General features: G+C 48.5%; 2 protein-coding genes across 2 annotated transcripts in view; one reads left to right on the forward strand and one right to left on the reverse strand.

Moving 5' to 3' along the window:
- LOC136647559 (ly6/PLAUR domain-containing protein 2-like) overlaps nt 1-12184 on the forward strand; it is a 38066-nt gene extending 25882 nt beyond the window's left edge. Inside the window, 4 exon segments of the mRNA XM_066623170.1 lie at nt 7187-7306; nt 7707-7816; nt 7818-7836; nt 12159-12184. Of these exon segments, the coding sequence (XP_066479267.1) occupies nt 7187-7306; nt 7707-7816; nt 7818-7836; nt 12159-12184 (275 nt within the window).
- A 2363-nt stretch (nt 12185-14547) lies between these two features.
- Nucleotides 14548-18206, reverse strand: LOC136647560 (protein THEM6-like). The gene is made up of 2 exons (XM_066623171.1): nt 17694-18206; nt 14548-14661 (listed from the first exon to the last, which is right to left on the reverse strand). Exons 1-2 carry the CDS (start codon nt 18204-18206, stop codon nt 14548-14550), a joined length of 627 nt encoding a protein of 208 aa, XP_066479268.1.
- Between the last annotated feature and the right edge of the window lie 7602 nt (nt 18207-25808).

Here is a 25808-nt window from a genome sequence, read left to right on the forward strand (position 1 = left end):
TGTCCCTACCACTTCGCAGGTGTTTGGAAGGGACTCATATTACCAGACTTGAATTTCTGCTGCACCCAAACAGTTCTAGCCTAGCAATAGCCTTATGCAAGCCACTGTCTTCTCCTTCTTATCTGCAATATGTGGAGGATACAGTAATTACAATATGTGTGTTGGCAACCTTCAGTCTCAAAAGACTCTGGTATCGCGCTCTGAAAGGTGGTTCTGGAACAGCATCTAGTGTGGCTGAAAAGGCCGATTCGGAAGTGACAATCCCTTCCACACTGGGAGCAAGCGCAGTCTGTCCCTGGTCTGTCTCCCTGGCTATGGGCCTGCCTTCTTTGCCTCAGACTGTTGGCCAAGTGTCTCTTCAAACTGGGAAAGGCCATGCTGCACAGCCTGCCTCCAAGCGGGCCGCTCAGAGGCCAGGGTTTCCCACCTGTTGAGGTCCACTCCTAAGGCCTTCAGATCCCTCTTGCAGATGTCCTTGTATCGCAGCTGTGGTCTACCTATAGGACGCTTTCCTTGCACGAGTTCTCCATAGAGGAGATCCTTTGGGATCCGGCCATCATCCATTCTCACGACATGACCCATTCTCTGGGTCCCGTTAGGGAGAAGGGCGGGATAAAAATAAAGTTTTATTATTATTTATTATTATTATGACCGAGCCAACGCAGGCGTCTCTGTTTCAGCAGTGCATACATGCTAGGGATTCCAGCTCGTTCCAGGACTGTGTTGTTCGGAACTTTGTCCTGCCAGGTGATGCCGAGAATGCGTCGGAGGCAGCGCATGTAATAATAATATGATAGTAATAGTAATAGGTGTGTGAAGGAAGCCGCTCACAGCGGCTGTTACTTTGCTTGTATGGTTGGATCTGAGTTGGCGAGGCAGCTCAGTGCAGGGGAAAGACTTCCCTCCACATGTCAGGTTGGCTTATGATGGCTGCACACCTGTGGCTTGAGGCATGAACAGGACCTGGAATGGCGTCTGGAATATTCCAAATTCTGTGACTTCGAAACACCAACTGCAGCTGGACTGGAATAGGTTAAATGGGGGGGGGGAGAGAGAGTTCAGACTTTTCCTTTTTCTAGCATCAGGGGTTAGCCAGGTGGGGCATGACTTGATGGCCCACACCCACAAAAGGGCCCATTGGCCAGGCCAACTTCCGAACCCTCCGTACCGGTGGCAGTAGTAGCACCCACTGCCTCAGCAAGGAGTGCTCAGGGGCTCCATGGGGGCCAAGTGCAAAGCTTTGCCCCAAGCCCCCAGCAACCTGGTGCCAGCAGCTTGTTGACTAGAGCCCTGCAGTCCTCCAACCAGGGCCAGGTACAAAATGAAAGCCTGATGGCTAAGGGAGGGAGCCAATGACTGACTGTACCCAGGATCTGTGCACTGCGGTGATACAAAGGAGGGATGCTGAAGTGTGGCAAGGAACCTTGGAGAGCTGCAGCTGGTCGGGGTAAAAAGTCCTGAGCTGGACGGTTCAAGGGTCTGCCTCTGCTGAAGGCAGCTTCCAGGTAACTGGATATCGGTAGGCCCTTCTGAGAGCAAGCGGTAACTTTCATTTTCTAGGAACGCATCTATGGGGACTTGAGGATGTTTAGGTGTCTGCCCCTTAGTGAATGAAAATAGAATTGTGCACATTGGGGCAGGACCAGAGAGTGCCACCCCAACCAGACCCCTCCGTGCACCCGTGGGCACCCAAGGGCTTGATGGAGTAGGGTTTCCCATTGACATTTACATAAGAACATAAGAACAGCCCCACTGGATCAGGCCATAGGCCCATCTAGTCCAGCTTCCTGTATCTCACAGCGGCCCACCAAATGCCCCAGGGAGCACACCTGATAACAAGAGACCTGCAAGGCCTCCTGGGAATTGTAGTTTAAGAACATAAGAACAGCCCCGCTGGATCAGGCCAGAGGCCCATCTAGTCCAGCTTCCTGTATCTCACAGCGGCCCACCAAATGCCCCAGGGAGCACACCAGATAACAAGAGACCTCATCCTGGTGCCCTCCCCTGCATCTGGCATTCTGACATAACCCATTTCTAAAATCAGGAGGTTGCGCATACACATCATGGCTTGTACCCCATAATGGATTTTTCCTCCAGAAACTTGTCCAATCCCCTTTTAAAGGCGTCTAGACGCCAGCACCACATCCTGTGGCAAGGAGTTCCACAGACCGACCACACGCTGAGTAAAGAAATATTTTCTTTTGTCTGTCCTAACCCTCCCAACACTCAATTTGAGTGGATGTCCCCTGGTTCTGGTATTATGTGAGAGTGTAAAGAGCATCTCCCTATCCACTCTGTCTATCCTCTGCATAATTTTGTATGTCTCAATCATTTATTGCTGTGGAGTCAAGGACTGAGTCATGGTTCAGCCCTGAAATAGTATGACCAAAACGTTTAACCCTAGAGAGGTGAATGATTCACATGGCCGAATTTCTTGAATGCTGTTGAGTTGCATCCTTTTGGACATCTTTGTCACTTACCCCTAGGGTAAGCACTTTAATAACAATTGGGATAGAACCTCGGTGGCTGGAGAGGTCATACTGTGAGGACCAGGTGCCTGGGGTGGGAAACCATCTGATATAGCTGTCTTCAGTACATTCTGCTGGACTTTCATGAGAGTCTCTGGCTATTTATTTATTTATTTATTTATTTATTTTATTTTTCACATTTTTATACTGCCCTTCCTCCAAAGAGCTCAGGGCGGTTTACACAGCTGCTCCTCCCTTCTTTTTTGTCCTCACAACAACCCTGTGAGGTAGGTGAGGCTGAGAGAAAGTGACTGGCCCAAGGTCACCCAGGAAGCTTTGTGGCTGAGAGGGGATTTGAACCTGGATCATCCAGGTCTAAGTCCACCTCCCAAACCACTACACCACCCTGGCTGGAGGTAGAATGCCAGACTAGAAGGACCTTCTGCCAGACTCACCCTCCTTTCCAACTTCTCTGCCTCTTTCTTAGGTTTCTTAGACACTAGACCTCTGTCTGACACTGACAGGTCCAGTGTCAGTCAGCTGAGATCCTTGTGACCTATTTTATAGGGTTACTGTAACATGTAAAAGAAGAAGATACAAATGGTATGCTTTTTTTAAATATTGTGCCACCTGACCACTTCATTATAGTTCTGACCTGCACTGTTATCACAGCAAGTGGCCAAGGTGTATTGTTTTTGTGCTGGTCTTGGTGCAGAAGGGCTGGACTCAGCCGTCCGGGGAGGGCAAGAATGCTCCTCTGTTTTGCAGCTGAAAGTACAGGGAAGTCAGTTTAATCCAGACACATGGAAGATGTTCTAACTATCCAAACTGCAACAGGCTGCCTCCTGCAGTTGTAGGCTCTGCCTTTTTGGGAGAGGTTGGAGAGCCACCTGTCAGAGATGCTATCAGGAATGCACTGAGCAGTGGGTTGAAATAGATTATCTCCCAGCTCCCTTCCAACTCTGTAATTCAGCATGGACAAGAGGTAATTTTGAGAAGGGAGAGCCCGACACAGGTCTGGCAACTCTGTGCCAGCTATTTTGCCAGTGCAGCCTCATTGCGGGGCCTTTGCCCTTACCCGGAGACGCCAGTGGCTGCCTGGCATACGTAGGATGCAATGGCAGTCATTCTGGTGCCGATGCTGCTCTGGGTTCTGGACAGCTCAGGATTGGGCTGTCAGACTTCTGAGTAAAGCTGCAAAGATTGGATCGTAAACCTTCTGGCTGCTGGGGGGGGACCCTCCTTTCCCCCCATCTGCTGCTTCTGTTTTTTTCTGCGGAGCTGCAGCCGACTCACAGCTTGACTCACTTTTTGAAAAGACTGGGACTCGAGAGAGAGTGACTCTAAAAATTTTCCTGCTTGATAATGTCGCTTCTGGTCATGACATCACTTCTGGTGGGTCTTGACAGATTCTCATTCTAAAAAGTGGGTCACAGGGATATATATATATATATATATATATATATATATATATATATATATAGGCAACCTTCAGTCTCGAAAGACTATGGTATCGCGCTCTGAAAGGTGGTTCTGGCACAGCGTCTGGTGTGGCTGAAAAGGCGAATCCGGGAGTGACAATCCCTTCCACACCAGGAGCAAGTGCAGTCTGTCCCTGGTCTGTCTCCCTGGCTATGGGCCTTCCTTCTTTGCCTCTTTGCCTTTGACTGTTGGCCAAGTGTCTCTTCAAACTGGGAAAGGCCATGCTGCACAGCCTGTCTCCAAGCGGGCCGCTCAGAGGCCAGGGTTTCCCACTTGTTGAGGTCCATTCCTAAGGCCTTCAGAGCCCTCTTGCAGATGTCCTTGTATCGCAGCTGTGGTCTACCTGTAGGGCGCTTTCCTTGCACGAGTTCTCCATAGAGGAGATCCTTTGGGATCCGGCCATCATCCATTCTCACGACATGACCGAGCCAACGCAGGCGTCTCTGTTTCAGCAGTGCATACATAAAAGTTTGAGAACCCCGATCCAGATCATAACATTCTACCTGTACAAACCACAGCCTCTATAGCTCCAAGGGCTTGATTTGGACCGTGACAATGTTTGCTGGTTGTATCATCAGCTGTTATGTAAACAGAGGAACAAAGAGAACGCGTGTTCTACAAGTACTTGTGATGTAGACACTTTGCAGATGACTGGCACAACACACTTAATGCTGCTTGTAAAAGCGGCTTCAGAACAGTTGTATCTAATCATGTCAGAGAGCACCACACCCCAGTGAAAAATGTTCTTTTATATCTGCCTTGCTGGATCTTGTTGCTGGGATTGTGTGGAAAGAGATACGTGCTTGACAGAGTACTGAGATGCAGTAAGAACATAAGAAGAGCCCCACTGGATCAGGCCAAAGGCCCAACTAGTCTAGCTTCCTGCATCTCACCATGGCCCACCAAATGCTGCAGGGAGCACGCAAAACAAGACCCAACCTGCGTCCTGGTACCCTCCTCTGCAGCTGGCATTCTGAGATAGCCTACCTCTAAAACCAGGAGCTTGCACATACCTACCATGACTTGTATCCTGTGATGGACTTTTTCTCCAGAAATTTGTCCAATCCCCTCTTAAAGGCATCTATGTAAGATGTTATCACTACTTCCTGTGGCAAGGAGTTCTACAGACTTATTGGCTTGCCTCAAGTATTGTTTCTCTATGTGTATGTGGAGAATAAGCACCTTAGAATTCGGTGCAAACTGCTCATGTTACTGTCATAAGTTGCCTAGCCAGTGACTGCCGAAACTCACAAAGCTGAAACCATCACTGCAGTGGGGAATCTGACTCATCAGAAGCTGAGATCTTTGATCATGCAGAAATTTTTACGCCTTTTGCATTAGAAGAGGTCAGGGCAAACCAGAAGATGAGCTCACAGGACAGCTGCCTTTTATCCCTGGTTGATAGGAATTCAGATAGCTAAAATAAGAACCCAGATATGGCAAAATCCTCTCAATATAGCAACAGGAAGGTGACAGAAAAAACTGAAACCTGAGTGCTGTGATACTGAGTTTTATTTAGTCATTCTGGGTTTATTGTGTGTTTTGTTCTTTCAGGTTTAAGGTTTTGTTCTTTTGAGGGGCTTTTATGTGACCATTGAGCGGCCCGCTTGGAGGCAGGCTGTGCAACATGGCCTTTCCCAGTTTGAAGAGACACTTGGCCAACAGTCTGAGGCTAAGAGGCAAAGAAGGAAGGCCCATAGCCAGGGAGACAGGCCAGGGACAGACTGCACTTGCTCCCGGTGTGGAAGGGATTGTCACTCCCGAATCGGCCTTTTCAGCCACACTAGACGCTGTTCCAGAACCACCTTTCAGAGCGCAATACCATAGTCTTTCGAGACTGAAGGTTGCCAACTAACTAACTAACTATGTGACCATTGTCACAATGGGGTTGGACTAGATGACCTTTTAGGCACCTTCCAACTCTGTGTTTCTATGATTCTAATGTTTATTTGTGGAAGTCTGTTTTGCTGTAGTTTCTACATATTGATAGTGATTGTGTTAGCCAGGATGGGGTAGGGATTCAAGTCAGCCCTGAAGATCTAGGTTCAAATCCCCACTGAACCACGAAGCTTCCTGGGTGACCTTGGGCCCGTCACTATCGCTTAGCCTCACCTACAAAAGCTCTTTGGAGGAAGGGCGGTTTAAAAATGTGAAAAAATTAAATAAAAATAAACTTCCTACATTTGGAAAAGTGCAAGAAGACACAGAACATTTTGAATCTCAGTTTTGCCAAGCTATAATGACTCTTTCTCCATAGCGTAATGGCCTTCCTGGGAGGGTTATCAACAATACTACCAAGAAGATACAGGACATCAAATACTAAAACAATTCCAACCTGTTTCACTAGTGGGTGAGCATCACCCAATCAGCCCAGTCCTGTCACCCACCATTGATGCAGCCATGCTAACTGAACGTATGTTGCATCCAGTGGGGGCAATCACAACACCATCCAGAAGTAAATAGAAAACCTCCTTACTTACCTCTAGGTAGATTTGCTGGACACCTATGGGTCTTTTTAGACCAGCCATTTTCAACCACTGTGCCGTGGCACACTGGTGGGCCATGAGTGGTCCACAGGTGTGCCACAGGAATTTGGGGGAAGGTCATTTATTAATAGGGCCAATGGGAGATGTGAGCCCCCACTGGCAGCATGGTGTGCCTTGTCAATTGTCAAAAACCTGGTGGTGTGCCCTGACCATTTTAGTGCCTTGTCAGTGTGCCGTGAGATGAAAAAGGTTGAAAATCACTGTTTTAGTCCCTTGCCAGCAATGTAAAATGGGGATAGGATCCTGCATGTGTGGGTGTCACTGAGATTCATCTCCCCCCCCCCCGAATGCCTCTATATCTCACCCTCTCTGTCTCACCCCCAATTTTCCAAGACTGATGGAACCTCTTGGCGTTCGTGTGATCTGGCAGTAGAAGGCCCAGGTAGAATTGGGCCAAAAGTCCTCTATTGTAAAGAGCCAGGGTGGCAGAGTGTTGCAATGTCGGAGCAGTGAGTCCCACATTCAAATCCCCCCCCCCCAGCCATGAATCTTATGCTAATGTTGGTCCAGTCACTATTTCCCAGCCTGGCCTACCTGACAGTTGTTGTGAGAATGAAATGGAGGAGGAAGAAGCTTGGCAGAAGATTTAGGGAAATAGCTTCTTGAGCTGAGGTCTGGTGTGTCCCTGGCTCCAATGAAGCAGTGAGAGAACCTCAGTTCCTTGAGATCCTTTTTTTCTCTTTCTGGTAGGCCAAGCTCTGCAGTGTTTCACTTGCCTGGAGCCCACAAGTGTTGAAAAATGCTTGACTGTTGCCAACTGCACACAGAATGACACCATGTGCAAGACGATAATGTATTCCCGTGAGGAAGGTGAGAGGCTTGACCAGGATGGTCTTTGGGACATTGTACACCTAGGCGAGGGCTTCATGTGCATCATCATAGAAAGCTTCCCCAGAAAGGAAGGAATTGGTTTGCCTTGTGTAAAGTGGGGGCAGTGTAAACCTCCTGATCTGTTTTCAGTCTGCAAAGCCTTTGTTGATCCTGTGGACTGAATTTATGGGTGGTCCCTCCAGCCCTCTTAAAATTCCTTAAGGCTTGTGATACTGTGGTTATTGCCGTAAGCATCAATCATGGTAGCAACAGCCCCTGATCCCAATGGTGGAGAAACTGAAAATGCACACAGGAAGCTTAGCACTGCACTGTGGCGAATTTCAGGTGAGCTATGAAAAGCAAGAGGTGATCGTTTTACCTTTGGTGATTGTTTTCACAGTATACCCTTACCTGGGTGATGCGACTGTCACACGGGCATGTTCTGCAAGATGCATCCCTTCCGACGTGGATGGGATTGGCTCGAGACGCCCCGTGTCCTGCTGCAACACTTGACTTCTGCAACCAGGATGGTGCAGCCGGTCTGCAGGCCAGCTCTCTCCCAGTGAGGATCTCAGCTGCTGCCTTCTTCATCTTCCTGAGGATCTTCAGCTGCTTCCTTCTTCATCTTCCTCAAAGCAGAACCTCCCAGAGACCCAGTCAGCTGGCTTCATGTTCCCAGCTTGGGGGCCCCATTGCCTCCTGGGTCAATGGCTAGAGTAGGCTCTCTTCTGTTACAGACTCCTGTCTGTACGGGGTACAAGCCATGATGTGTATGTGCAACCTCCTGATTTTAGAAATGGGCTATGTCAGAATGCCAGATGCAAGGGAGGGCACCAGGATGAGGTCTCTTGTTATCTGGTGTGCTCCCTGGGGCATTTGGTGGGCCGCTGTGAGATACAGGAAGCTGGACTAGATGGGCCTATGGCCTGATCCAGTGGGGCTGTTCTTATGTCTGCAGCAAGAGAAGAAATCAGGGAGAGAAATGGTGGCTGTGAAAAGCACAATCCTGTCTATCCGTAGCTGCAAGCAAATCAGAAACCTGATCCTTCAGTAATTTGATGGCGCCAATCAGTCCATTCTTAGTAGTCCTTTCCTTCAGGGAGTCCAGCTCATGTCTTAGTGATTCCTGCCTTCGCCTTAAAACATTTTAGCAGCGTGCTTTAAAAATTTAATTGCTTGAGTCACTGACCAGAACAAGAGCTGTGTGAAAAAATGATCACAGGCAGAGAGAAGATCACTAATTAACAGGTGCCCTTGGCCCAATGTGACAGGCATAAAGATTGCACCTGCTTCTAGGCGGCTTCACTACAATAAAGATGGCTTCACTTTCGATGCTCCCATCGTGCCAGCAAAAAGCATTCTAGCCTAGTCTTCTGCATGACACATCTGTTGCCCTAGGCCAAGATTTTTCGGCGTGCATGGAGGAGCATTTGGGTCATCTGAGTTCCACACCAGGTACAGGTGTAACCCCTCACCTGCTCTCCGCTTGCCCACGTAGACTTGCTTAGCTGCAGCAAGGGCTGTTAACCACAGATCTGGAGACTGTACTCTGGATTGTTTTCTAAGATATCCATTTAGAAAACGGCCTGAACTGTGGCCCCCCCCACTCCCCTTCGGAGCCATTCTGGGCAGTGGGAGCAAAATGGAGGCGAATGCCTAAGGGGAGGGGGGGTGGATCGCTTGCATGCTGTGGTGAGGCTCCCTGCAAAACGTACCGCTTTGCACCCCCTCTAGCCACTGGGCCCGAACGGCACCCAGGATTTGAAATGGGTGCACATCCTAGAGCGGTGGCTTCCAAACTGAGCCTCTGCTCCCCAGGGAACTGCTGAAATAGCCAGGGGAGCTGGGGAATTGTCTCTTGAAGCCCCCCTTCCTCAAAGCTAGAGGAAGAGCCAGAGAAAGGCAGAGCCCAGGCATTCTCTCTCCTGCTTGGTTTGCTGGTGCTGCCTGAGCCCAGCTGGGGCTTCTGCTCCCATTATTTTGTTTTCATCAATTTGGTGTACTGGTCGGTAATAAAGGGGTCCTCACAATGGTGAATTGTGGGAAAATGTGTGGGGAGGGAGATGAGAGACTGACTTTCTGAAAGCATTCCCCTGACCCCTCCTCCATGTGCTGAGAGCAAAGCAGTTCTTCTTTCCTTGTCTGCGGGCATCAAGTTTTTCTGGTTTGCAAAGGTGGGAGTGTTTGAGCAAAGCAAAAAAAGACATGGAAATGGAAAAGGTGCAAAAGAGAGCGACTAAGATGATTACGGGGCTGGGGCACCTTCCTTATGAGGAAAGGCTACGGTGTTTGGGCCTCTTCAGCCAAGAAAAGAGGCGCCTGAGGGGGGACATGATTGAGACATACAAAATTATGCAGGGGATGGACTGAGTGGATAGAGAGATGCTCTTTACACTCTCACATAACACCAGAACCAGGGGACATCCACTAAAATTGAGTGTTGGGAGGGTTAGGACAGACAAAAGAAAATATTTCTTTACTCAGTGTGTGGTTGGTCTGTGGAACTCCTTGCTGCAGGATGTGGTGATGGCGTCTAGCCTGGATGCCTTTAAAAGAGGATTGGACAAGTTTCTGGAGGAAAAATCCATTACGGGTTGCAAGCTATGATGTGTATGCGCAACCTCCTGATTTTAGAAATGGGTTATGTCAGAATGCCAGATGCAAGGGAGGGCGCCACGATGCAGGTCTCTTGTTATCTGGTGTGCTCCCTGGGGCATTTGGTGGGCCGCTGTGAGATACAGGAAGCTGGACTAGATGGGCCTATGGCCTGATCCAGTGGGGCATGTTCCTATGCTATGTTCTCTGCCCACCGCTGCTGGCATCAGCGGCGGCCCAAAGTTTGTTGCTGATGCAAGATGCAAACTTTGCCCCTTCTGAAGAAAGTAGGGAGCGGAGGGTTCCAGAAGATCAAATGGTCAAGCGGGGCACTGCTTGCACGTGTTTGTCTGCCTTGCAGGGCCGCCAAGCTGAGGCTACATGGTCTGGGAGAACAGGGTGTTCAGCAGATTCAGGTGCCACCTGGCCAAAAGGCAACCATTACAGACATTTTGTCTGATCTAAATTCAGTTTATTTTCTTACATAAGAGCATAAGAACAGCCCCACTGGATCAGGCCCTAGGCCCATCTAGTCCAGCTTCCTGTATCTCACAGCGGCCCACCAAATGCCCAGGGAGCACACCAGATAACAAGAGACCTGCATCCTGGTGCCCTCCTTTGCATGTGACATAGCCCGTTTCTAAAATCAGGAGGTTGCATATACACATCATGGCTTGCAACCCGTAATGGATTTTTCCGCCAGAAACTTGTCCAATCCTCTTTTAAAGGCATCCAGGCTAGACGCCATCACCACATCCTGCGGCAAGGAGTTCCACAGACCAACCACTTCCTCCTTCTTCCTCCGTCCCCAAATTAGGTACGATTGTAAACTTTCAGTGCAGCAGGGAAAGGAGAAGTGCAAATAAAGACAAAACACTCATGCATCACAGTGATGATTTTTTAATTCACTCTGCAAAACGGTTTGTATTTTATTCTAGCTGATTAAACTTTTTATCCCTTTCAGCCTTTCCCCCAAAATGTGGCTGGTCCTTCATTTCTTTTGTAGCAAGATACCAACCGTATACTGTATCTCCTGAATGAAAAATAGTCTTCATACTACAGTCACCTTGTATAAGCAGCTATTCCTTGGGACAATACACAGCCCAATCCGGCACAAGTTCCCATACAGCGATGCAGCATTGCTCGCACGGAATTGTGGCTGCTGGAGGTCTCTGCAGGGTAAGGGGACATTTGTCTGCTTGCACCAGGGTAAACCCCAGCAGGCACAATGGGGCAACTCAGACTTGCATGAGCTATCAGGGGCAAGTCCATGTTGATCCATGTTGGTGGATAGGGCCCAGGAAGGGGTATAGGATACAGCATACACCACTACTGCCAATCCTGCCTCCTCGGGGTTGAACTACCCACCCCACCCCTGTTGCCACCCCCTGCCCCATTACACCGTGCCCTGCCCTCCCCAGCTCTGTTCCACCTTTGCGTTTTCAGCATGGAATGTACCTTCCATGGTGCGCACTGCTCCTTGCGCTGGCACGCACAGGATGGTGCGGTCCTTTGCACCTGCACCAGCAACCGCTACATCACTGGAAAGTGCTTTTTGGCACTGGTGCAGCGCATGCTTTGCTGGCACACATACTGCTCACAATTGTGTCAGCTGTAACAAGCGGAAGAAAATCTGTCAGAGGGAGCACCTTTCATGCCCGTGCATTCAGACAAACTCTCATATTCAAAAAGACTCCTCCTTCCCACAGAACGGCTGGGAATCCACGGCCATTCCAGGCACCCCAGCGCGGAATTCTGTGTAGGTTGAAAGCTTGCAAGCTCCACTCAGTGTTTGCTGAATAACCGCCTCTTAATGAAAACTACCAAATAACAATGAAGAATAAGCACATTTTCCACTATAATGAATAACCCCCAAACTCTTTGGAATCTCATCTGGAAAGTTGGTTAGGATTGTGCCCAAAATGCAGTCGCAGCACAATTGTTAAGATTTTTTTTTTTTAATTTTCTCTGCAAAACACTATATTTTATTCTACCAGAGTAACCTTTTTATTTCAGCCTTAGGTCCAAAAATGTGGCTAATAGCTTCTTTTTTAGCAAGATACCCCACACCAAAGGTCTGCAGATATAAATGTGATGAAAATAATATGTTCTCCATATACAGTAACTTTGAATGAGCAGCTATTCTAAGGGACCAGTACGGTAACAAGTAGCTTTCCTCCCCGTGCAACACACAAACTTCTGCATTCAAAAGACTCCTCCTTAAGACAGAATGGCTGGGAATCCACGGCCATTCCAGGCAGCCCAGCATGGAATTCTGTGTAGGTTGAAAACTTGCAAGCTCCACTCAGTGTTTGCTGAATAACCGCCTCTTAATGAAAACCACCAAATAACAATGACGAATAAGCAAATTTTCCACTATAATGAATAACCCCCAAACTCTTTGGAATCTTGTCTGCATGAACATTTCTCCTGCTTCCAGCCTGCCAATTTAGTGTCAACCAGAAGTATGGGAGAAACCTCCAAGAGATGATAGTGGCAGGTAACACGCGAGAACTCTGGGCTTACATAGTATATTGAAGCCTGGCTGATTCTGCTTTCCTTATCAGACTATGGTAGGCCCGTGTGTGTTTGCAGCGAATGGAGGTGATAAACGGAATTCCCACGCAAATGTCTCCTAATTTTGAAAACTTTACACCCTCCCCAGTGCGCTCTCAGTAAGCGCCAAGCCTTACGGTATGCCTGGCTCAGGCGTACACATGCAGTTTTCAGGCCAGCAGGCATGCATGTTTTCTTTTAACTTTTAATGCTTGCCAAATCTAAAGTGGCAACATGCACTGTAAGCACAACTGTGTGGGAACCAGCGGAATCAGGAGATCAACCGCTGCGGATTCTTGTCTGCAGGGAGTCTTCCCAGCACTATGAGGCTCTTGCTGTGGTTATGTTTTGTGCATCTGCATCAATCTCAACTCAAGCACATAAGCAGGTTTCTCCTCGAAAGTGTTTAACTCTCCCACGTGATCAGGACTGCAGAGGCGATTGTAGAACTACAGAGCCAGCTTTCTCTGAAGGGAACTGCACCAGTTGTGCTAAATGCATGACTGGCTTGATGACCACACAGCACAATCCTCTCCTTTGCGTGTGCCCACTGGATGAGGGTTGGGTTGGTTGGTCCTTAGGCCATCTGCCCTGGCAGAGCATGAAGACACATTAGACCTAGAGATCGATGCCCATGCAACCCAGCATATTATGCTGGTCAGTGGTTGCTACTGTAGTGAGGCCATGATTGGGTTGCTCTGCCTGCCTACTTCATCATCTTTGGCTACTGATAGTTTCCCTCTCTTTGGCTTGCTTTGTTCTTTCTTTGGTCAAGAGCAGGGGTGTCAAACTTGTTTCATACAGCAGGCCAAATAGTATTCACCGTGCCTGCTGAGGGCTGGAAGTGCCGTAAAGTTCCTCGCGAGGAAGCCAGGCTGGAGCTCTGAGAAGCACCGACCTGCGGAAGCTGACGGAAGCCTCCGCGCCAGCTTCCCCCAGCTCCTTACGTTGGCTCACATGAGCCGATGCAAGGACGAAAGGTGGGCGAGGAGGAGGAGGGAGGAAGGCATTCCTGGGCGGGAGGAGGGAGGATGATGGGGAGCCCTGGGGGAGGGCGAGCGGGCGGGCAGGGAGCGGGAGGCGGGGATGGGATCTGGCAGTTATGCTGGATCCCAACCCCTGTCCCTGGGGAGAACAGAGTGGCTTCAAGCCGCTCCGTGGACTTGTGCCACCTCAGGAGGTGGCACAAGTTTGAGGAGACCCATAGGTGCCAGCAGCCCTTATCCAGGGGTAAGGGGAAAAGTTTCCCCTTGCCTCTGGCTGAGCCACTTCTGGCCACAATCCTGCGCTGGATACAGCCTCCTGGCTTGCCTGTTCCAGCACAAGTTAGGATTGTGCCCATTGTTAAGCACATGATGGCAAATAGGAATATTTGACCCGTAAACTACAGAAGAGAAACTGTGCAAACCATATTTCCAAGGTACAAGAGGGTCCAATGATCACGTGGGCTGCCCTTTCAGCAGCACCCTTTCTGCTTCAGAGCTGAGCAGCTGAGATGTGCTCTGAAAAGTGACCCTGGGCAGATGTGGCACCGCATGATAATTGGGCACTTCCTAGCAGCGCTTCCAGCACGCTGCTTCTGTTCAGATGTTCCTGCTTCTGCAGGATCACCTTGCAGGGATCCTTCCGGAATGAAGGGTTCTATGAGCTGCTTGTGGAACAATTATTGTCAAAACTCATTTGTAACCAAATGGGTTTAGTATAGCCTGCCTATGTGAACCACCTTGAGTCTGTCTCACACATTGTGAGAGTCAGTGAGATTATTATCACTCTCAGTAATAATATTTATCGTCAGTGAATATTTTTTATTAATTATTAAGTATCATGTCACTTCACAAATCAGCACCTGAAGAGGTGATGGTGGTACTGGGAGAGCCCAATTATCATGTGGGCAGGATAAAGAGCATCTGAGAGTCACATGCGGCCTTGGGCCTTATGTTTGATACCCTTGGTCAAGAGTGTTGTGTAGGGTCATCAGTGACTGTCCTGCAATTGGAGGGAAGACGCTGCTCTCAGCTCTCAAAATTCTACTGAAGTGCAGGTCTGGTCCCCCATGGATGAAGCAGGAAATCAGATTCAGGAACTTGGAGTTAGTGGACTTTGCCATTGTTCTGGAAATCACCTTCTGTTCTCATCTTCTGGCTGCTGATTTCATTGTATTTCATCCAGTGCCGGACCTCCTCAGGTATCTCAGGGGACTCCACCTGCAAGAAAACGTAACAGAGATGAAGACAGGAAAATCTCATCTGTGATTGGTGTATCAGATGTTAACAGGGATGGCATAACTGGGTACGCCAGTGGTTCTCAAACTCTCTGGTAGAGTTTGAGAGCCTGTAAGTCTTTGCACGGGTGGGAGGAAGGCAGCGGGGGCAGGGGAAAGCAGCAACACAATGCCTAGCATCTCGCTGCTGTGGAGGGGCACAGGGTCGCACTTCCGCTCACCCCTGCCTGCAGCAGCCTCCCAGGGGTTGGAGGAGCCCACTGCCAGCCTCAGCAAGGCTCACAGCGCAGACCTCTGCAAAACACAATCGCAACCGCTTCCTGTTTCTCGATTGCAAAACTGGAAGTGGTCGCGACTGCATTCTGCAAGGGTCTGCACTGCGTGGAGAACCTTGCCGAGGCTATCACCGGCTCCTCCGAACCTTGGGAGGCTGCTGCAGGCGGGGGGGGGGGGTGAGTGGAAGTGCACCCCTGTGCCCTGATCAGAGGTGCGATCCAGGGGATCACTTTTCTGCCTTCCCCCCACCCCCGCCCCTTAAGGGGACAGAGCCCAGGACTCTCAGGCTGGGGCGTTGTGACCCCCCAGTTTGAGAAGCACTGGGGTACAGAACTTGATACCTCCCCTGACCCTTTGTGAAAGCCTCTTCAGCAGCACACTAAGAAATATTTCTTTAATGTGCTCTTTTGCACAGTTTTCCCAAATCAGGAATCAGGGCCTTTAGAGGGACTACACACCAAAGGGCTCCCTTTCTTGCATGGTCTCTTTAAATAAAACAGCAACTTCTGTGCTTCTTGGTTTGGGAAAACTTTGCAACGGAGCATGGCAAGGAAGCAGATGGTTTGAAGGGGATAAATGCAACTTGTGTCTGTGGTGGCTAACTTGGGATGAAGGATACCTGGAATCTGCCACTCCCCAACCACGTGACAAAGCTGAGACTCCTGCGCAGCAAGAACACTGCATGCTTATGCTCTTATTGTGTGTTAAATATAACCAGTTAAAAGTCAGATGCGTGAATAAGATTTCCAATTTCAAATGGACGTCCAGTTTCTGGATGGTAGGTAAGAAACAAGTAGGGAGTTGCAGTCCAATTACCCCAAACAGGTTCTCCTGCACCAAATGGGCACCCTGTGCGCTTTTAAAATCATTTTCCACAGCTGACTCCCCCCTCCCGAATGTAATATCACAAATTGTCTATGAAGATCTTTTCTGCTTCCAAAGACACTTGCCATACCATGGTGTGTGTGTGTGTATGAGCAGCAACACACCTTCAGTGCAGTCCTAATGCATGCATACTCAGAATTAATTTCCACTGTGTTCAACGAACTTACTCACAGGAATATGTGCATAGGATTGTAGCCCTGAAGCCCAATCCTAGCCAACTTTCCAGCACCAATACAGCTGCAACGAAACTCAAATATAAGAGAAAAAATGTTTCCTTACCTTGAGGAGGCCTCCATGACCCCCCACCCGGGTCCACACGAAGCATCACTGCATTAGTATAGTTGCATCAGTGCTGGAAAGTTAGTTAGGCTTGGGCTGCTAATCTCATATAACTCATTTATACACAATTATTCCTTCTACAGAGCCAAATCACTGGTCCATCCAGCTAGAATCAGGAGGTTGATAAGAATATAAGAACAGCCCCATTGGATCAGGCCATAGGCCCATCTAGTCCAGCTTCCTGTATCTCACAGTGGCCCACCAAATGCCCCAGGGAGCACACCAGATAACAAGGGACCTGCAAGGCCTCCTGGGAATTGTAGTTAAGAACATAAGAACAGCCCCACTGGATCAGGCCATAGGCCCATCTAGTCCAGCTTCCTGTATCTCACAGCGGCCCACCAAATGCCCCAGGGAGCACACCAGATAACAAGAGACCTGCAAGGCCTCCTGGGAATTGTAGTTAAGAACATAAGAACAGCCCCACTGGATCAGGCCATAGGCCCATCTAGTCCAGCTTCCTGTATCTCACAGCGGCCCACCAAATGCCCCAGGGAGCACACCAGATAACAAGAGACCTGCAAGGCTTCCTGGGAATTGTAGTTAAGAACATAAGAACAGCCCCACTGGATCAGGCCACAGGCCCATCTAGTCCAGCTTCCTGTATCTCACAGCGGCCCACCAAATGCCCCAGGGAGCACACCAGATAACAAGAGACCTGCATCCTGGTGCCCTCTCTTGCATCTGGCATTCTGACATAGCCTGTTTCTAGAAAGAGCTCCGTAATTTCACCACACTGACCAGCAGAGTCTCTCCAGGGTTTTAAAGAGGGTCTTTCCCAGCCTGGAGTGATTGTTGAGCTCCACATACATGGGATCAGGCCCAGTTTGGGTGACCTTGCATTCCCCTTTGCCTGGCCTGCCATAAGAGCCCAGGCCTGTTTGCCTACTCATAAGTAAACAGGCAGGTGCGGCTCAGTTTCACTTTCCATAGGGCTCAAGAGATTTTCAGATGTCAGTTTCAGTTTCATGACCCACCAACAATGAGACTGCGACCCAGTGGTGGGTCCTGACCCACAGTTTGTAAAACACTATACTAGGGTATTCACATTCTGGATGATTGTGTCCTCGTCAAAGGCATCCTGGCCAGTGGCATCCCTGCACTGCTTTTGCCTGCTGCTTTTTTTTTTTTTTTTTTTTGCCTCTTGGTCATTTGTGTACCACTATAACTGGGCAACAAACAAACTATAACTGGGCAACAAACCTCAGGTTATATATCCTAAGCCTCCTATCCCAGCCCTAACCTTAACCCTAACTTTGCATCGCAAAAATAAAAAGTACATCTAATATAAATACACATAGATTGGGACGCAAATGTCTGGAACACAAAAAGAATGGGTGCAAATGACCAATGCCAGGACCGATTTGTTCTGAAAATAGTTGTCCAGGAGGCAATGGTCCTTTTTACTGGAAAGAAAGGATGCATAGAAAGAACTGGTTAAAAGAGACTTGAGTCAAGAATGATGCCAGCCAGTTACCCAGACGCTGCATCAACGCTCCATGCCTGGCTCCTTACCTTCTTCCCAGCAAGGTGCTCCATCAGCGCTGCAGGGGTTGTCCCGGTCACGCGGAACTGAGCACGCACTACGGCAACGATGAAGCCGTTCGAAGGTCGAACAAAGAGCTGCTCCACGTAGACAGCACTGTCGTCCCAGCCCAGGATGCGCGTGTGGATGTCAAAGCGCTCAAAGACATTCAGCGCACGGCGGTACCGGCAGCAGGAGGCCGTCATCACCATATAGCCTCCCAAGGCATTGAGCACATCGAGGATTTTGTACGGGGCAAAAAAGTGACAACGGGCAAATTCGGCCTCGCGCAGGTAGCGGGCATTGTTCATGTGCCCCAGGAAGTCCAAGTCCATCGGCAGCACAAGGCTGCGGAAGACGTGAGTTCTGAATATGTCTTTCACGGCCAGTTTCCTTTGTGAAAAATAGAGGTATGGAAGTCCTAGTCTCATCAGAAACCACGAATCCAAGTTCCAAATCATGAATAAGACAATGAAGGCCACCACACAGAACCAGACAATCATCTTGACAAGCTCCAGAGGAACAACCTGCGCATCTGCAAAGGTGCTTCAGGGTAGCTTCACTGTCACCAGGGCCAGACTCCACTGATTCAGGCCAGCATCACTCTGCTCCCTGTTACCCAGTCAAACCACCTCCTTCTGAAGCTCACACAATGTCTCAGCTTCTTCTTCAGCTGAAGTGATGCTTCCTGGTTGGCTGCCTAAGCACTGCATCTTTAATTCAGCCAGTCCAATATTTTATAATGCTAATTACAAGTTGTGGAAAAGTTCCCTCCCCTGAGATATGCGGGCGAGGCCTCTTCCTTACAAAGACCTTCATCACACCTCAGCACATGAGAAAATCCTCATAAGACAAGAACCCTGCCAGATCAGATCAAAGGCTGGCCAGTACAGTGTCACATTTCGCAGTGGCCCACCTTTGGGGAGCCACCAGGGAAGCTTCTCCCTCCCACCTGCACCCAGTATTCAGAGGCAAACTGCAGCTGAACCTGGAGGCAGTGCATATAACTCTCCAGACCAGAGGCCAGGGACAAACCTGTCCTCCAAGCCCCTTTCCAGTCATCCAAGTGAGTAGTCAGAGTCAGATGTGGCAACGGACTCTGTAGGTTATTAATGCACTGTGTGAAGAAGAATCCCTTCTTCTTCTGAAGAAGGTAGGTTTCCTGGCCACCTATGGGTCTCTTTGGATCCATGCCAGATATGTAGCTGGAGTAAGTCCAAGGAGAGAAAGAGGGCAGGACAGGATGAAAAATGGGGGGTCCGATGTGATGTGAGCATGTATCACTGAGATCCACTGCTCCCACCTGCTCCCCAGTCCCTCCCCTGGAATGCCCTCCTGGCCCCACCCCCAACTTACCAAGACTGGTGGAGCCTCTTGGAGTTCTGTGGGTTCTGGCAGCGAAAGGCCCAGAAAGAATTGGGCTGAAAGTGGCACAGTGTTACAGTATCGGTCTTGGAGCAGGGAGTCTTAGACATTATGAAGACATCAAGAAATCATAAAGACTGCGCATGGTTCTAGGCACTTCAACCAAGAGTGCTTCACTTTCTGTTTCCATGGTGCCAGAGAAAGGAATTCTAGCCTAGTCTTCTTAGTCTGAAGTGGAACATCCCAGACACAGGTGCAGCACCCAGGGCCTCTGAGAGGAATTTTATCAGGGGGTACAAAATTTAAGAACATAAGAACATAAGAACAGCCCCACTGGATCAGGCCATAGGCCCATCTAGTCCAGCTTCCTGTATCTCACAGCGGCCCACCAAATGCCCCAGGGAGCACACCAGATAACAAGAGACCTCATCCTGGTGCCCTCTCTTGCATCTGGCATTCTGACTTAACCCATTCCTAAAATCAGGAGGTTGCGCATACACATCATGGCTTGTACCCATAATGGATTTTTCCTCCAGGAACTCGTCCAATCCCCTTTTAAAGGCGTCTAGGCTAGACGCCAGCACCACATCCTGTGGCAAGGAGTTCCACAGACCGACCACGCGCTGAGTAAAGAAATATTTTCTTTTGTCTATCCTAACCCGCCCAACACTCAATTTTAGTGGATGTCCCCTGGTTCTGGTATTATGTGAGAGTGTAAAGAGCATCTCCCTATCCACTCTGTCCATCCCCTGCATAATTTTGTATGTCTCAATCATGTCCCCCCTCAAGCGTCTCTTTTCTAGGCTGAAGAGGCCCAAACGCCGTAGCCTTTCCTCGTAAGGAAGGTGCCCCAGCCCCGTAATCATCTTAGTCGCTCTCTTTTGCACCTTTTCCATTTCCACTATGTCTTTTTTGAGATGCGGCGACCAGAACTTTTCTTTTGGGTCCCTTTGCAAAGGGGGAGGGGTGAAACAGAGCGGGGAAGGGTGGTGATGGGTGAGTAGAATGCAGGCAAGGTGGGGCAAAGCAGGGTGGTGAAGAGAGTGGAAACAGCTGGGAAAGTCTTTGGAGCCCAGGTCTACCCACCCACATGGCATGGGCAGCTAGATACAGTAATACGGAAAACCAAACGCACACCTAAATCTCTCTAAAAAATTTTAAATATAGAACATCATGCAGAAAATTAGCATCATCATATTTAGGCTCGCACTAGATTGAAAAGTTGTCCTGTGTGTACTAATCTTTGTTGTTATTTTCTGCAGCAGCTGTAGCCTTGCAGCTGTTTTCCTGAGCCCCTATACACTCCTTCATGGTAAGCAGATCCACAAACCAAAGAACTACTGTCGCAGTTCAGTTTCCTCCCAGATTTGTCATGTGTTAAGGAGTGTTATGTGTGCATTCCTCAGGCCAGCATATATGGCTTGCCAGAAGCTGTAGTAGGTGCAGCTGCACACTTGTGGAAGTGTCCCCAGCATCCCATGTGCGCAGCGAGTCTGAGTAGAAATGTAAGATCCCAGGAAATTTCTGGGCCCCCTCCGTTGGCTCATGGGCTCCCTTTATGACCCTGGGCCCGGGTACAAATTACCCCCTTTACCCCCCCTCTCCTAGCCCTGGTAGCACCTCACCAGCTCTCCACAAGGACTTGCCCATGTGGACCTGCTAATCATGTTTCTTGATGGTTGGCAACCTTCAATCTTGAAAGACTATGGTATAAGCCTACAGCACCCAGTATTCCCAGGCGGTCTCCCATCCAAGTACTAACCAGGCCTGACCCTGCTTAGCTTCCGAGATCAGGTATGTGCAGGGTACCAGTTGCTGCCACTCAGGTGAGGCATCCATTTAGAAATGGCCTCAACTGCACCCAGGATTTGAAACGAGGCCACACCCTAGAGCAGTGGTTCTCAGACTTTTAGCACTGTGGCCCACTTTTTTAGAATGAGAATCTGTCAGGACACACTGGACGTGATGTCATGACTGGAAGTGGCATCAACAAGCAGGACAATTTTTAACAATCCTAGGCTGCAATCCTACTCATACTTACCCAGGAGTAAGTCCTATTTACTATCATTGTTAAAAGCATATACATAGTAGCCTGTTTAAAGTACAGATCTGTAACTTTTCCCCAAATGCAGTCACATGCCATGGTAGCATTCTTATGTTCTTATGTTCTTAAGAACACAAGAACAGCCCCACTGGATCAGGCCATAGGCCCATCTAGTCCAGCTTCCTGTATCTCACAGCGGCCCACCAAATGCCCCGGGGAGCACACCAGATAACAAGAGACCTCATCCTGGTGCCCTCCCTTGATCTGGCCTTCTGACATAGCCCATTTCTAAAATCAGGAGGTTGCGCATACACATCATGGCTTGTAACCCGTAATGGATTTTTCCTCCAGAAACTTGTCCAATCCCCTTTTAAAGGCGTCCAGGCCAGTCATCATCACCACATCCTGTGGCAAAGAGTTCCACAGACCAACCACACGCTGAGTAAAGAAATATTTTCTTTTGTCTGTTCTGACTCTCCCAACACTCAATTTTAGTGAATGTACCCTGGTTCTGGTGTTATGTGAGAGTGTAAAGAGCATCTCTCTATCCACTCTGTCCATCCCCTGCATAATTTTGTATGTCTCAATCATGTCCCTCCTCAGGCGTCTCTTTTCTAGGCTGAAGAGACCCAAACACCGTAGCCTTTCCTCATAAGGAAGGTGCCCCAGCCCCGTAATCATCTTAGTCGCTCTCTTTTGCACCTTTTCCATTTCCACTATGTCTTTTTTGAGATGCGGCGACCAGAACTGGACACAATACTCCAGGTGTGGCCTTACCATCGATTTGTACAACGGCATTATAATATTAGCCGTTTTGTTCTCAATACCCTTCCTAATGATCCCAAGCGTAGAATTGGCCTTCTTCACTGCCGCCGCACATTGGGTCGACACTTTCATCGACCTGTCCACCACCACCCCAAGATCTCTCTCCTGATCTGTCACAGACAGCTCAGAACCCATCAGCCTATATGTGAAGTTTTGATTTTTTGCCCCAATGTGCATGACTTTACACTTACTGACATTGAAGCGCATCTGCCATTTTGCTGCCCATTCTGCCAGTCTGGAGAGATCCTTCTGGAGCTCCTCACAATCACTTATGGTCTTCACTACTCGGAAACATTTGGTGTCGTCTGCAAACTTAGCCACCTCACTGCTCACCCCTGTCTCCAGGTCATTTATGAAGAGGTTGAAAAGCACCGGTCCCAGGACAGATCCTTGGGGCACACCGCTTTTCACTTCTCTCCATTGACACCCACTCTCTGTTTCCTGGTCTTCAACCAGGTCTCAATCCAGGAGAGGACCTGCCCTCTAATTCCTAGACTCCTAGGCTGAAAAACTAGCCCTGCCTCCTCTTTAATTTCCTCTTTGCCTTTCTAAGTGTTACTCTTCTAACTTATCTGTTTCAATTCACTGGCTTCCACTGCTTTCCACATATTCATAATTGGAGTATGTTTTATAGCAGTGCAGCTATTGTGGCATAATTAGTGCTTTCTCCACCAGTACTAGGAGATGAAGGGAAGCAGTGGCAGCATGTGAAATGTGCCCTGGGAACAGTTGCTGGGATTCACCTCTTCTCACTAATTGCTTCCCTCTGTATATATACAGGATAATCGTGGCTTAGAATTAAAGCCATCAAGGGCACCCTAGAATGCCTTGTGGGGTGACACCGGACACGGAAGTAGACCTCTTGGCCCGTGCAACCTGGTCATTTTTGTCAATGATCTTGGGCTGGAACTCAGGATGAGGAGTGCATCTACCCTATCATTGTCCAGGGGCTGCAGATAAAGATGGAAACGCCCTCTATTGGTTCATATATTCAGGTGGACAGGACTGCATTTTGCAATAGCATTTTATACAGGTGGAAGTTCATGGTTTGTAATACACTGAACAAAAGACCTGTTTGGATAGTAGGTAACTGTGGGCTCTCTCCAACTGCAAACGTCAGTGCTGGTACACCCAACCTCCACGTCCTGTGCCCAAAGAACAGCTCAGAGCATCAAAGTCCTTCTAATACTACAGTGTAGAAGAGATGAATCAGACAAATCAATGCCTATGAGTTGATAGGTGCCCAGTTGCTATTGAAGGGGGTCAATGGAGCAGAAGGCTTGCTTTTGGGAATGACTCTGCTCTTCTGATTGGCCCAAAATCGCATGTGACCACAACACAGTCTGATGCAATGTCCCTTCTCTCCACCAGGATAGAATACAAGTCCACCCAACACTGAGGGCAGAACCAAAGGAAGTCTCAACTTTCCTCTGGCACTTTATATGGATATTTATATGAAGCTGGGGAACCTTCCTAATGAGGAAAGGCTACGGCGTTTGGGCTTCTTCAGCCTAGAAAAGAGACTCCTGAGGGGGAACATGATTGAGACATACAAAATTATGCAGGGGATGGACAGAGTGGATAGGGAGATGCTCTTTACACTCTCACATAACAGCAGAACCAAGGGACATCCACTAAAATTGAGTGTTGGGAGGGTTAGGACAGACAAAAGAAAATATTTCTTTACTCAGCATGTGGTTGGTCTGTGGAACTCCTTGCCACAGTATGTGGTGATGGCACCTGTGCCCTGCCCCGACGGGCAGCACCAGTTGGTAGACAGGGGTGGGTCTGTCCAGTGCCGCTGAGAGCAAATAAGCAAGACACTGAGAGGTGGAAGGCTATGAAGGCTGTTTATTGTTTTAGCAAGACATGTCTGTGGCCTCTGGGAGACTTAGCTCAAATCCAGAAAGGCCCTTTTCAGATGCGTGGGACACTTTTAATACGATTCTCGGCTCTTTGTCTGAAATCTAGACTTCCTATTAGCTGAAAATCCACATCATAGATAGGGCAAACTCTTAATAGGCTGTAGATAACTTCAGAGACACCAGTTAGGTGTGTTTCAGGTTACAGGTTTCCATAAAAGGTAAACCACCCTGTTAACATCCTCTGAATGTGAAAGTCCCCAGTGAAGTCAGGTGGCCCACGCGCCTTGGCCTCAAAAGTCAGGGCTGCCAAGTAGCCACCAAGTGTACTACTTGCTGCTGCCGAGGAACAAAGAGGCCTGGGGAAGCCCATGCGCTGGCTTTACACATGGCACCAAAAGCTTGCCCCCTCCCACCACCAATAGCTATGCAGAAAGTCACAATGGGGGGGGGGAACCCAACAATTTGTCTTCCACCCACATGCACAGCTGGCGGCCTTTTCCAAGAAATGATAGTACCAGGTAACATTAGAGAACTCTGGGCGTAGCTGGAGAGGGGGCGGAGCATCCAATCCGGCAGGGAGCCTCAGTGTGGCGGCCATACGGCTCCATTTTGCTCCCCCTGCCAGGAATGGCTCCAAAGGGAGGGGCCGCTTGCACGCTGTGCTGAGGCTCTGTGCCAGACTGGGTGTTCCACCCGCCCTCCAGCTACGCCACCGGGCCCATGTATGTTTGCAGCAAATGGATGCGATAAATGGAATTCCCACGCAAATGTCTCCAAATTTTGAAAACTTTAAACCCTCCCCAGTACACTCTCAGTAAGATTCAAACCATGCCGTATGCCTTTTTCGGGCTAACAGACGTGCAGGTGTTCATTTGACTATTAACACTTGCCAAATCTAAAATGGCAACATGCACTATAAGTGTAACGGTGCGGGAGTAAAAAAATTCAGGAGATCAACCACTGCAGATTCTTGTCTGTAGGTGGTCTTGTCAGTCAGTGATTCTTGACTGTAGGTGGTCTTCCCAACACTGTAAGGCTCTTGCTGTGGTTATATTTTGGTTTCCCCAACTTCCTGGATCTGCATCAATCCCAACTCAAGAACATAAGCAGGTTTCTCTTCTAAAGTGCTTAACTAAGTCTTCCGTTATCACAAGGGCCATACTTTCGGTACCACTGCTTCAGCCGAGGCATCACTTCAGAACTCAGTATCTGAGCTCTCAATAAGAACAGTAAGAACCCTGCTAACTGGGCAAGAAGCACTTTTTCAGGTGGGTACTCCTCTTTTATTTAGCAGGGGGAGAGTAACTGGCCCTCCTCACCCAGCACTGTCTTTTCTAGTGGCTGTTTGCTGGTGTTCTTTTGCATCTTTTTAGATTGTGAGCCCTTTTGGGACAGGGAGACATTAGTTGTTTGATTTTTCTGTAAACCACTTTGTGAATTTTTCGTTGAAAAGCAGTATATAAATCCTGTTGTTAATAATAATATAAAACCTGGCTATGGTTAACATCTGGAACCTTAAAGAAAGAAACAGAATCATTAATAGTAGCAGCCCAAGAGTAGGCTATTCAAACAAATGCAATAAAGGCCAGAATTGAGAAATCATCAAATGATGCAAAATGCAGGTTGTGCAATGAATCTGAAGACACAATTGATTATATACATAGTTCCTGCAAGAAGATCTCAAGACTGATTATAAATACAGTCATAATACAGTGGCTCAAATGATCCATTATAATTTATGTGGAAATTACTTCAAAATAGTCAAGAATTGGTGGGAGCAGAAATCAGAAAAAGTAACAGAAAATGACAGAGTGAAGATCTTGTGGGATTTCCAAATACAAATGGAAAAGGTTTTGACGCGCAATACACCAGACCTCACAGTAATAGAAAAAATAAAGTGACTATCATCGATATTGCAATACCTGGCGATAGTAGAATTGACAGAAAAGAACATGAAAAAATTAGTAAATATCAAGATTTTAAAACTGAAATCCAAAGATTATAGC

Source organism: Tiliqua scincoides, chromosome 4 (genome assembly GCF_035046505.1).
Source record: "Tiliqua scincoides isolate rTilSci1 chromosome 4, rTilSci1.hap2, whole genome shotgun sequence".
NCBI lineage: Eukaryota > Metazoa > Chordata > Lepidosauria > Squamata > Scincidae > Tiliqua > Tiliqua scincoides.

Bases quoted from the DNA above. Each gene is read 5' to 3' on its own strand.
- LOC136647560 (XM_066623171.1), bottom strand. From the start codon at position 18,206: ATGATTGTCTGGTTCTGTGTGGTGGCCTTCATTGTCTTATTCATGATT. The intron at 14,662-17,693 runs GTAAGGAGCCAG...GTTTTCTTGCAG, and splicing joins AGCACCTTGCTGGGAAGAAG to GTGGAGTCCCCTGAGATACC.